Raw genomic sequence first — 12,338 nt, forward strand, 5'->3', positions numbered from 1 at the left:
TAAACCAAACCAAACCTGAAAACTGAAGACTTACTGAAGCCGAGTGACTTTCTCTGTTCTGTCCTTAGACTTGAGTCGGTAAAGATAGTTGAACGTGTCCATGAACCTCCTGTATGTCATTGGACCAACAAACACCTGGTTTTTACCCTTCACATGTGGATCTTGATGAATTAGCCTAAAATGAAGATGAAAATGGTAAAAAACAAGTAATATTGATTGACCACTTGTTAAAGCAGAAGGAATAAACCCACTACCGCTCAAGGTGGACATTCTTATCTCAAGTTCCAGCTCAAATAACCCTTTTAAACAAAACTATTTACTCACTTGATATTCTCTAAGATAATTGCTTTAGAGTACGGAAAGTTCTTCAGATTTTTCAGCTCTGTCTTCCGAATCTGATCCTTCTTCTTCTCATTCATCTTGACGCTCGTCAGCGAGATGCTGTCCTCCGTCTGCCCGGCCCACGGCATCTGGTTAGTCTGGACAAGAATCTCACTGTGGATGTTTGCGAGAAGGTTCCCAACAGTGTCACTGAAAGTCAAGAGTTCAAGTTTGAACAAGTTTTTCTTATGGGGTATATACTCATGCACATGACCAACTCGGATTCAGGGGACAGTGAAAGCCCTGCTCAAACCCACTTATGAAATAAAATACAAACCTTAATTCCACAGTACCAAAGTCCAGTCCCCTATCCTGAATGTAGTAATGCGATTCTCCAAGGAGGGCATCTTGTGGCCAGTCACACACCCAGTTCACCTGGCAGCCCTGGAGGAGTCCAGGGTACTCAGTCGCGGCTCTCTTGATCAGCTTGTGGTTCGGCGGCAGGCACAGGATGATGTGCAGATTGGACTTTACCCGGGACACGAAGAACTTCATGGGGTCGCTGATCATGGTTGGGTGCTCTCTTCTCAATGCAGGGGTCACAGCCTGGAAAATGTATTGAAAAACAATCATTGAGAGGAGCTGCGGAAAACTAAGCTACTGAAGCGATATCATGAATGAATTGCCCTGTTGGAGTCTGAGAAGAAGCAAAGTTTATCTTCTGGAGGTATCGTCTGGTGATGGCAAAGAATAGAACATGCCAATCCAGTACAGGAGATTCTGGCACACTGACATGTTGGAGTTGGGATGAAAGGGGACCGAGACTGTACTACGCTTTAAGGACAGGAAACACTGTGCTACACTTTAAAGGACCATTGCACCTTACCTGTAACAGACCTTCCAACTCATCATTCGTGAAGAGATGGGGGTACTCCCCACTGACCAGGAGGCTGTTGATGGCATCTAGATACGTATCGTCATGGAGGTCACGCCCACTGAACATCAATGACAACACTTTCCCCTCAGATCCGCTCAGGCGCAGTGCCGACCGCAGACCATCGAAGAACGTGTTCTGTTTGCTTGCGTCGACGGAATGGATAGGGACGTCGGCAACATGGAGTGCTAGGCGGCACAGGGTGGAAAGGTGGAGACCAATGGCGCCAATAAGAAGGAAATTACCACTGGAAAGATGAAAATATCATACTATTGTCCGGGATGGGAAGTTTACCACAGCGGAGAGTAACGTTTTACCATTACACAAAAGGCTACCTAAATGTTAAAGTGGTAACTTTTTTGTTTGGGAGCAAAATAGGCGATCCACTTGGGTGAAGTGACTTCTTGTGTCAAGACTCTTGTAGAGCTGTAATTGTTTTATGAGTGGCATTTCTTACCCGTGATGGAAGCTGAGGACTCGGTGCATCTTGATAATGTGTCCAATCACATGATCAGACAACATGATATCCATCGGCACGTTGCCAAACTCCTCGTTATATCGTGCCATGTGCGCCTTCAGACAGTTCTGCACGTCTTGTAGGTTTTCGATTGGTTGCAGGAGAACTTTGACCTGCTTGTTTCCATGTGATGTGACCGGTCGCTGATAAATCCTGGTATCGATGGGAAAGGTGACAAAGTGTTCTTCTGGCAGCTGCTCAAGACTTGGGAAATTCTGAAACGACAGATGTATTTTTGAACTTTTTTGCCTACTTCCAATTGACTCTTTTATACTGCCATTCCAGGTCTCAACTCTACACCAAACACATTAAAGGCACCCCATATGAAGTTAAATAGATCACCTACCTCACTGACAGTAGTTTTGAGTTCCTCGTCAAACCAGTTAACATCGGATGCCCTGCACAGCCTGTCTCTCATGATCCTCTCCATCTCGTGCCTCCACAGCGAGATCACCAGGTGCTCGTCAGCTCGGCTCTCGTCTGCCAGACGCCGTAAGCACTGGAAAAATGAAGAAATTTGTAAGGCACTAGCAATAACAGTGAGGGAAAGGTCAACTTATCAAAAAGATTGCAGTGTCACTGTTGATATCCCATCTTCAGCTTATCCTCAGATCACCGCTGTTTAGTCTTTGAATCCTTGAGCAAGGCTCTTAATCCTAATTGGTTCTCTTCAATAGAACACGATTGTGTTTTTACCTGGAAGCAGGTGGTGATGTCCTTCAAAGTGAAGAGATAATGACGTCTGCCAGGCATCGGGGTCATCCTGAGGACTTTCTGGACATTAGACAGGAGCTGGCAGGAAGCTTTTGTCAGTGCGTTGTGTAGATCTATGTCAAGGCTGGAACCATCATTCATGGACATGTTGCTCTGAAACAGATCAAAATACGGATCAGAAATCAACACCAATTCAAAAAGAAACCAAAAGAAGATATTGCATAAAGCAATGCATTCAAAATTTCGGACCAGACTGAATGAAAATAACTTGTATCCCAGTAAACAAATTCCTTATCACAGTAGATGAACTCACCTCCAGAATTCCATTGACAATAGTTTTCAGACCCTCGCCCTGTGGTCCAGGCAGTCTGAGAACAATGAAATGACGCTGAAAAGAACAAAGAGTCATGATAAAGCTTTGCAGGAAAGAAGTTAAAAGGTACATGTGTGCCTTCCCAAGTGGCTAGATTCCCAAAAGAACATGTGACCGTTGGACTCCTTTCATCCTGCATATCATACTAGGAAAACGTTTGGCAAATAGAAAGTCTATAAGTCCGCTAAGACTGCACTGACTGTGGCAGCACAACCACATGCCAACCAGAAAGTTGTTAAGGAGTACCAGCACTTGGAAAGACTGCCACAACCACACTTTTACAACACCAACAGTCCTACGTACCAGCAATCTTTGATTGAGCACCCTGTTGGTGACCGATGGCGTTTCGTTCATAGACATGGACGAAAGGATGACCAAACCTTCTATCGTTCGCCATTCGAATGGTTTCTGGAGCGTACACAAGACCTTGTCATCCAGGAGTTGGCGCAGCAGCTGGAAAAGGATGAAATCTTTTAACATTGTTTTAATCAACAGACTTGAACATATTCACCAACATTTCACCCTTATGACCAATTGTATTGAGCCCCCTCCCCATCTCAATGATGCCTTGATCCTCTAGCCATCTTAGCAAAATCGATAAAACTATTTTTTCTTCATTCTCTACCTCATTAGTTTTCTGTATTCCGAATTCATCCGGAACTGGAAGGTTCAAATCGTCGACGAAGATCTGTAGTTGTTTGTTTTCCTTAGCGCCAAAGACGAATCCCTGACGATGGTAGATGTTAGCCTCGATGAACTGCTGTAGCTGCTTAGCCTCTGATGCTCCAGAGTAGACCAAACGTTTGTTGATTCTTTTGGTTGCATCTGCGAGTGAAAGTTCAAGTCATTAGCAAGGAAGAGAGAAAAAGAATCATCGACAAGGGCTAATGGAAGTTACGCATCAATTCAGTTGCTGTTTTTTATAGTTTTCATACTGTTTTCTCAAAAGGAAAGGTTGGAGGAGTGGTGCCCTAAAAACCCTCCCAAGCACCTACTTTTGACAGAGCAGGTCACAAATTGGCTCACCTTGTGAATCAACAAAGTCGTTGATCATGAGTGTCTTGCCTGATCCAGGTGGTCCAACCAGCATCACGTTCTGCTGTGACGCTACAGCAAACTCCATCAGGATGCGGGTACGAATCTGAAGTGGAAAGTACATATTTTGTTGGTGTCATCTTAGGTACAGAAACCAAACGTTTGCAAGATAAGCCAAGATGATGATAGAATTGAACACTCTAGTGAGTACTGGCTGAAGCAGCTATGCTTGGGCTATCGGCCAACTGAGACACTAGCTCCCCCAGTGAACTTAGAGCATGAATACTTACAGTGTCAACCGTATCGACGAATACTTCTCCCAGGATGTCTTGATTGTCTGCATAGACAGTCTCTGGTACCCTTGATATCCAGGGGTCCCATTCACCAGACTCATCCACATAGTAATCAAACACACAGATATCACGGTCGTCATCAGGGAGGCTGGAGAGAAACGAATAACACAATATAGGATCTCGTTATTGAAGCAAAACCCAAGTAAGTTGCCCAATTTAATGATGACTTGGGATTCCATTTACCGCAATGAGAGGAAGGAAAAGAAAGAAATCATAGATGCTCCTTTGGACTTACGCTGATGACAATGTCTTCAAGAGATCGCTGAAAGCCTTCCTGTCTGAATCTTCCAGCAGGCCACCGAACGCCCAAATCAGGCAGAACAGATAGAGCCTCTCAATGTGGAGCTCTCCGCCGATCTGCTTGTTGTCGGCCAACATGGCCGACAGGAGGTTGATACACGTCTGGAACATGCCGACTTCTGAGAGTCCTAATCGAGGCCTGAAAGAGAAACATGCGATTAGAACCAGGTCGCAAGATCATCAAGCAGAGAAAACCTGCACAAGCGAATAACCGATCGTCATGCAGCCCCAGAGGCACTGAGTAGCTCTTTTACTTACTTGCACTCATTCACCACAAACTGTGTCACTGCATCGACCGTTTTGTCAAAGGCTCGCTGCAAAACCTGAAACCACAAAGAAAAATAAGAGATTAGCAGGTGATTCATCTTGACTTATATAATGCTAAACTTTTGTACTGTGTGGTACTTGACACACTGATTTGGAACTGGAGCCTGATCCTGCCATATCTTAAAACATTTCAATTTAAAAGTAGCATGTCTATTTTATACACCCTGTACATTGTTTTAGTTACCTAATCAATACATAAACTTGCACTGCACTGTAGTTTGTTGATTATTGTATCAAATGTCAGGGCTACTATTACTAATTATTTGTTTCACAACATACATGTAGAGACATTAACAAAGTTTCGGTCAAGCTTTTCATGATAGTCTATAACTTTGACATGAAAATGAACAAAACAAAAAGCTCAAGTGAAGCAAACACAAAACAAAGCTGAATCAAGCAGACGTACATGTACATACTTGCAATCAACATTTCAAACAATACTTCTAAAACTTTGGTACATGTACATGGACATAACAAACATCAGTAGGCAACCATGTGACAGTAGTCCGGAGGAAAACCAAAATCTTGCTCTGGTGACTCTGGTCAAAGAGGGTGGATGGTCAAAGAGGGTAGAATGGACCCTGACATTTATGATGTGAAATGAGTTTCAATTCAAGCTGTACACACTGTTACAATAGCATTGATAAGGAAAAGATGAAAAAGGTGTTCACCAAATTTGCTTTTAATGGCTGGAATAAACAATGAGCTCTTTATCTACAGCTATCTAAGCTAAGTCAAACTTGTGTATGAAATAGTAGTTTTGGCTAAGTTTTACACAGATCATGCAAAACAATGATTCTATTTGAGAGATACAGGCAGTACCAGTCTTAGTCCCTGTCAATATCTAAGAAACTCAGAGTCTAGGAACCTTTGTAGAATCCGCAGCCAACTTTGAAGGATATGTCATGCATTTTGCGAGCAAGTGCAGAGCAAGCCACTAATGTGCAAATATACAGCCTCTGTGGTTTTCAAAGTGCATGGAGTAATTCTGGAAAACTTTCGTTATCAACAAGTTACTTGCTATAGTTAATTTAAGCTCACCACCTGAAGAAAAGGCAAATACTGTCAATTATATGAATTCAGGCAAAAGCATTTAAAAACCTATTCAAGTGAGTAAAGTGATTCATTTATTACAGGTATGAGTCAACTTCCTCTGCCAGTGTGTTAGAATAATTTCACTACGAAATAAATGAAATTAAGAGGACGGCAAATTGCATACAGTAAATCTGGGTTGAGGAACTGTTATTTATTTACAATAGGAAGCATATTTAACTTTATAAAACTTCAAATTATTCCTATTCATACGTCAGCAAAAGGATGGGATGGGATAGGAGGAGTTATGGTCAATAGGTGGTGTAAACTTACATGAATCTCCTGCTGTGTTCGCTTCTCCATCCAAGCCATGGCGATAGGTTTCCACCCCACGATATCCTTGTCCACAAATATTATACCCTGCAATCAGATGTTTGAAATAGGATAACGGCAGGAGAACACATGTGTCGGTGAAAAAATTCAACTTTGAAAGATGAAAAAATTTCTGAGTCCAAAGTCCAAATATTTTTTTCACTGAAATTTTAATGAAATTCTAGAACTTACAGCTCTGGAGACAGTGGCAGGTGATGAGTCCACAAGGCTGTCTGTTTCGAAGAGAAGCTTCATGTTGTCACTCAGCAAGAGACGATCACCGTTGGCAAGGTAGAGCGTCTGCAAGAAAGATTCAACAAATTATGGGCTGATAACGAATACAACAAGCAGACAGAACCCTCCAGTTGTGATTATAAAGAGAACACTTATCATAGCAGGAGGAAGACTTGACTCTACACCACTGAGAACAAGTGATTTTCGTCACATGCACTCATTATCACAGGTTGTGATAATTTGAATCATTCATTTGAGTGATTTTGCCTCACCTTTGCTGCATCGAGGACACTGCTGAAGTTATCAGACCAGCCAGCGTGAAGGGGTCCGTCAAGACACAGCCACGTGGTACACTGGTTCTGCAAAGATAAAACACACACATTAGCACACTCAAATCACATTTCCTGACCACTTACTAATTCTATAGGTCAATCTATTGAGTAAACAAACTAGAATAGAACCTCTCTCAGTCTCAGTCTTACCCTGTTTGCTTTTCTCCAAGCAGACGTAAATATTCCATCAACCCAGTCCCTATTCTGCAGATGTCCAAACATCAACTCGTTCTCATCCACAACCAATGGGTTAATCTTCTGTAGCCTGTGGTTTGACTCTGCCTGGGCGCCAGGTTGGGTATTGACTGTGGACCGGGATAATCCACGGATGTTGACACAAAGGGATTCCACAAGCGTCTCGATGATGCTCGACTTGCCGGTGCCTGGCGGGCCTGCCACAATGATACCTGCAAGATGGAGCAGAGAGTTGAAAATCACTGAGTTCAACTTCTCAAACGTTTCCAGGAACTGTATAGCAAAAGCACCTCCTGACCACCTCCTTCTGACAAACTATTAGGAAGGTTTGAGATCACAAGATCATACCTTGATGAACCTGTGCCACATTGTACAACTGCATACACTTATCCAACCATGGCCGGTGTGGAATGAGGTTCTTGCTCTTGGCAGTCTGGATGATCGCTGCTTCAACATCCTGGTACTTTGACTTGGCCGACACGGCCCTTGTTGGACTTGGTGGCTCAGGCAAGCCAAAGAAGGCGTCCCTCACAATCTGCCTCAGAATGTTGTAGTTCTGAAATGTATAAGCGAAGGACCCTCAAGATATTGTGCACACAGAGGTAGGGATTCAGAATAAACAGGCATAGGTACGCATGAAGATTGAAATGATTCCTGAGAAGGGGTTGAATTCGCAAACAAGGTGCATTAACTTAAGAAGATCGATCAGGGGTATGATTTAGCCTTACCTCAGCATTGAGCCTTGCACCAAGGATTTCCAGGAGTGCCTGTCCAACCAATGCATGCTCCATCTTGGCAGCCTGTGACAGTGGGTTCGGGGTGCCCGCTTTCCTACTAGGGCGATCACCCACACCACCTCGCTGCCCGCCAACTAGGAGAAGAAGAAAAAGTTACATGAATAAAATATGGTTTACAACTAAAATTGACCAAAAACATGGACGCTGAGAGAATATGCTCAAACATTATGTCTGCTGCTAGGGGAATGATACGGCAAAAAATTGCCAGCATGAACATTTCACATTAAGTTTGACTTGAGAGAAAGTAAACAGAGAATAGTATGATGATTCGTTCCTCATGATATGACTGAAAGAAATGCATTTGGACCATGCTAGTGTTTTGTGGGACAACCAATACCAACAGTGTGGCATCAATTCCTTCATGATTAAAGAATGTTATGGCTATTGTTATTCTATAAAGGGGAACTAATGGCAGTTAAATGCATTACATAGTAGCTGAAATACATATACAAGTAGGCTGGGAAAAGACAGTTAGACATCCCAGGGCATGGGTGGCTTATGGGAAACATTTGATCCTTATGTCAAGAACATTGGGCGTGGCATCATGGAACTACTGTTTGTAAGAAAAGAATCTAACCATTTCAAGTCAAGGAGCTAATGAGCTAACAGTTAGGGAATGCCTATAAGGGAACTTTGATATTAAGGGCAAGTAACATTGTTATTGGAAAATGGGGCAAGCAACATTATTGGACAATTGGCGAGGAACATTATTGGAAATGCATTGATTCCCTTAAGGGAGGACTGGCAGTAATATGTTCCACCCGATATTTAAGTTACTGTAGGGTCCCTCATGGTAGGAAAGGATGGTCTGGCGGATGATGCCAGCAGGCCGAGTCTCAGGCTGCTATGTTGGAGGTCACTTACCACGCGCCAGCCTGTGCCTACTCAGTTCAGTGCTACAATAGGCGCATATATCATTCTCTGTTTCAAATATAAGGGGTGGAGCAACTGAAAATCAATTTCAAGTTTGTGCTTACGATGTGTATGTGCATAGTGGAGAAGCGGGTAGCGGTATTTTTGTTTCACTCTCAGTGGGGGGAAAGGAGAGGGTCATAAGTTGTACAAAAGTGGCACCGGCACAAAAGATGTGATAAGGTGGTAGGTCTGACAGCTTCAAATCAAAAGGCAGGAAAACGCAGTGTTCATCGCCTATACAGGACCTACTGACTTGCACCTATGGATTTCTGCCACAACGGGGATGAGACTTTGGTAAAAGGTGATAAGAGTCCTAGCGGTTCTACAGTTCTGGACAGAACGAGAGAGAGAACTTTGTACAAGAGTTACAGCAGGGAAAGTGCATTGGTGGTGGGCCTAGATGCTGACTGTGCAATCTTCGCTAGGGTACCTGGTTTGTTTAACGGCGACCTATATCGTTTATCAGGTTTTTTCTGACTTGGAAGTTCTTCTTCGGGGAAAGGTTCTGGGAAATATCAAGGAGGAGGTCAAATGAAATGGTCAAAGTGCAAAAAAGATCCAAAACATTGAAATTCATCACCAACATAAAAAATTAAACATTTCAGATAACACAAAATCATAATATCAACAATGACAAAATATGAAAGTTTCCAAATTCCTCCCTCAACTCTTCAGCATACATTTTCACACAAAATAATCAAACACCACTGAGACAGGGTCCTCCTCACTTACGAAGCATAAACCTAGGAGTCCTGCAATACCATTGCCCTTGAAAGAATTTAATCATTATTGAAATTAGAAACCAGCATCCACCCGGTCATGCTGACTAGTTGATACCTTAGACCACGACTCCAAAGCACACAACGAGACTTGACGAATTTGTTACTTGATTTTTATCAGCCCCTCATTCAGAGTGACAAAAAGATGGATAGAAAATATGTATATGCACCGCAAACAGAGCTTGTTGTTGCAGAGACCTACAATAATTATGACATGATTTGACAAAAATCCCTTGTTGGTGGCTCCACTCACCTGCCATAGACGCAGATGACAATGATGTCATCATATTCGCCGTGTAGACCGACATCTGGCTGTTTGAGCGAGACTGTTCATCTTTCTTAGTGGCGTTTGAATCGCTCTTATCGAATGACTTCTCTTCCTTGGTTAGACGGCGACGCTGGCCGGCCCGGTTTAGTGCAGCAATGAATGATGTCATACTGAAGTTGTTCTGGAACTCCTCTGGCCTGGAACGGGTAGTCAAGACAGAAACTCATCAAAAGGCCATGACATGAAGATCTAATTAGTTTCATGAAAACCTGTCTTGTAATGAATAATTAGGAGTTGTGGTGATTGGAAATATCAATCTAACTTACAGCTGATCCTTTGCCAACTCATGCACGATCTTCATCCTCGTACCCAGGACGTTTGGCGCCTTGAATCCAAGCGCCGAACATTTGAGCTTCAGGATGATAGCGTAGTCCGGCTTGGCAAGGCTAACGGTCCTGAACAGCGACTTGATCTCACTTGGTAGCTGGAAGTGGCCCGGGGCTGTTGTGGGGTTCACAGTCATGTAGAGGCTGATGTTTGGGTTCACAGCGATCTGGAATTCAAGATCAATGACGGCATAAGAAGGACTCTTTGAGGCTTAGTTCCAACTTCAGCGACCGTACAGAAGAAGACCGTTTATCTGTTAAATGGAAACCAGCGGCATTCCTTTAGCGTGTTGAACTAGAAACTTCCTTATCATGTGCCTAGTGCCCTAACTGCTATGTCACTGATCTCCCCAGAGGAGCTAGTCAACTAAAGGAAAGAACGCTTTTACATACCTCCTGGCCATCTCCAATGAAGCAATAGTCCAGACTCGCCCTGACGGCACTAAATATGGCCTGGGCGTGGTCCATCAGGACCGAGATAGACTCCTGGTGACCATTTTGTACTTCATCGAACAAGCCCCAACATCCATCCTGCAAAACAAGATCCTCTTATCATTTTGAGTTTTGTAAATTTGATGGTAGCAAACTGAGGACAGAATTTTGATAGCAACTTGACCAGTCTTCACAGCACTATGGGCTAAAGCGACATTCTCAGATTTTGCAGGCGCAATTGGCAAAAAGTATGAGAGTAGCCTTTCAAATGACTGACCATTCACTTAAAATTCAACATGCTCCTGAATGGTGTGTTACAGAAAGGAATACTTACGATTGATAAACCAGTGAGGACTTTCCCCATTGCAACCGGATCAGACTTGTGTGAGCACTGCCATGTGGTAAGGTGATGGCCAAGCATATGCGCAAAACCCTGCAGGAAAATGAAGATGTTTACTACATGTACGAGAGGATATTCGTTTCAGACTTGAGGCTTTAATTTAACCCTTAAAATGGTATTGTGAACAAGTCATTCCAAGCTGCTAACATTTGAAGCCAGTCACTTCTAGCTCCTGCAAACCTCAGACAATAAAGCAAGTTGTTCCCTTGGAATGGATACACTTTCTCCAGGGATACCAGTTTCCTCAAACACAACACTACAGAAAGTGTAATAGATAAGATTTTGATTAAGTAGCAACCTACCTTGACAGTCTCAGTCTTTCCAGTCCCTGTCCCGCCAATAACCTTGACGCCATTGTGTTGCTTGAGGGCTGCGGCCATCGAGATGAAGCACCTCTCAGTCAGCGTGGTCAGTGCAATGATCGGCTGGGCACCGTAGAATTCACATCCGTACTTGTAGTTATTGTCCACTATCTGTAGCACTGGTTGAAGTTCACCTGTCCCCTCTGTAAAATAAACGTGGCATTGGTCGTAAGGCATTGTATATACTTTGACAACTTGGCATCTCAACAGACACAGGTGTACTCATTCATTCGTCATGCCTCTAGACATCAACATGGACCCGTTAGATGTTGTGTCACAGAGTCAAGGTTAGCATTCCACAGAGAAATGACCTGGGCAACACTACCAACTGTTACTACATGTATGCATCTACCGGAGCTAAAGAGGCTGCATCAAATCTAGAAAGTAGTTCTCGACTATCCAAAATACTGACCTAGATCTTGTAAATAACACCTAAAGTTTCTCCTGAAGTCAAAGTCTGTTGCCTCACGGATCTTGCGGCTTGCCATCATGTCAAGGGAGTCCCTCAGGTACAGGGAATACTGAAACAAATACAGAACGTAAGTGTTCGACTCAAGGAGTGCTGTTATTATGTTTGTAAATTGGCTGAAACGGTATATTCATAGGATTTGTATAACTGTCGACATAACTGCATAGGATTAAGGATGGGAAATAATCAGCCATGGCACTCACCGTTATCAGATGCTCCAGTCTAATCTTATGTACAGGCAGCATGGACTCATCAGTCCCCTTGAAATAACCTTTAATCAGACCTTGAGGCAATTTCGTCATAGCAGCTGCAAATTTCTTGGACAGATTTTGCAGGGCTTTACGATCGTATTTGATATCTGAGCAGGCGATCTCGCACTCCCTTGTCCAGTAATACAGGAGACCAAACCGGCAGATCTGCGTTGGGTACTGAAATAAAACCACCACAGATCAATTGGAAGGATAAGTAGATTCACCGCTTTTGATGAATGT

At 43.2% G+C, this 12,338-nt stretch overlaps 1 protein-coding gene across 4 annotated transcripts in view; it reads right to left on the minus strand.

The window, feature by feature from the left end:
• LOC135488785 (uncharacterized) overlaps positions 1 to 12,338 on the minus strand; it is a 48,378-nt gene that overhangs the window by 11,574 nt on the left and 24,466 nt on the right. For 3 of the 4 annotated variants that reach the window (XM_064773624.1, XM_064773623.1, XM_064773622.1), the window contains 28 exons: positions 12,051 to 12,275; positions 11,791 to 11,899; positions 11,319 to 11,521; positions 10,951 to 11,049; positions 10,578 to 10,715; positions 10,125 to 10,351; positions 9,784 to 9,995; positions 8,701 to 8,784; positions 7,768 to 7,910; positions 7,388 to 7,595; positions 6,995 to 7,251; positions 6,785 to 6,871; positions 6,471 to 6,578; positions 6,240 to 6,326; positions 4,806 to 4,870; positions 4,483 to 4,686; positions 4,185 to 4,335; positions 3,886 to 4,000; positions 3,485 to 3,684; positions 3,163 to 3,312; positions 2,800 to 2,874; positions 2,469 to 2,639; positions 2,119 to 2,271; positions 1,713 to 1,987; positions 1,208 to 1,502; positions 659 to 927; positions 325 to 531; positions 35 to 175 (listed from right to left, as the gene is read on the minus strand). In XM_064773624.1, coding sequence (XP_064629694.1) covers positions 35 to 175; positions 325 to 531; positions 659 to 927; positions 1,208 to 1,502; positions 1,713 to 1,987; positions 2,119 to 2,271; positions 2,469 to 2,639; positions 2,800 to 2,874; positions 3,163 to 3,312; positions 3,485 to 3,684; positions 3,886 to 4,000; positions 4,185 to 4,335; positions 4,483 to 4,686; positions 4,806 to 4,870; positions 6,240 to 6,326; positions 6,471 to 6,578; positions 6,785 to 6,871; positions 6,995 to 7,251; positions 7,388 to 7,595; positions 7,768 to 7,910; positions 8,701 to 8,784; positions 9,784 to 9,995; positions 10,125 to 10,351; positions 10,578 to 10,715; positions 10,951 to 11,049; positions 11,319 to 11,521; positions 11,791 to 11,899; positions 12,051 to 12,275 — 4,658 coding nt within the window. The remainder of the gene's footprint in view (positions 1 to 34; positions 176 to 324; positions 532 to 658; positions 928 to 1,207; positions 1,503 to 1,712; positions 1,988 to 2,118; positions 2,272 to 2,468; positions 2,640 to 2,799; positions 2,875 to 3,162; positions 3,313 to 3,484; positions 3,685 to 3,885; positions 4,001 to 4,184; positions 4,336 to 4,482; positions 4,687 to 4,805; positions 4,871 to 6,239; positions 6,327 to 6,470; positions 6,579 to 6,784; positions 6,872 to 6,994; positions 7,252 to 7,387; positions 7,596 to 7,767; positions 7,911 to 8,700; positions 8,785 to 9,783; positions 9,996 to 10,124; positions 10,352 to 10,577; positions 10,716 to 10,950; positions 11,050 to 11,318; positions 11,522 to 11,790; positions 11,900 to 12,050; positions 12,276 to 12,338) is intronic. The other variant, XM_064773625.1, reaches the window with a different exon arrangement.

This window comes from Lineus longissimus, chromosome 5 (assembly GCF_910592395.1).
Source record: "Lineus longissimus chromosome 5, tnLinLong1.2, whole genome shotgun sequence".
NCBI classification, from domain to species: domain Eukaryota; kingdom Metazoa; phylum Nemertea; class Pilidiophora; order Heteronemertea; family Lineidae; genus Lineus; species Lineus longissimus.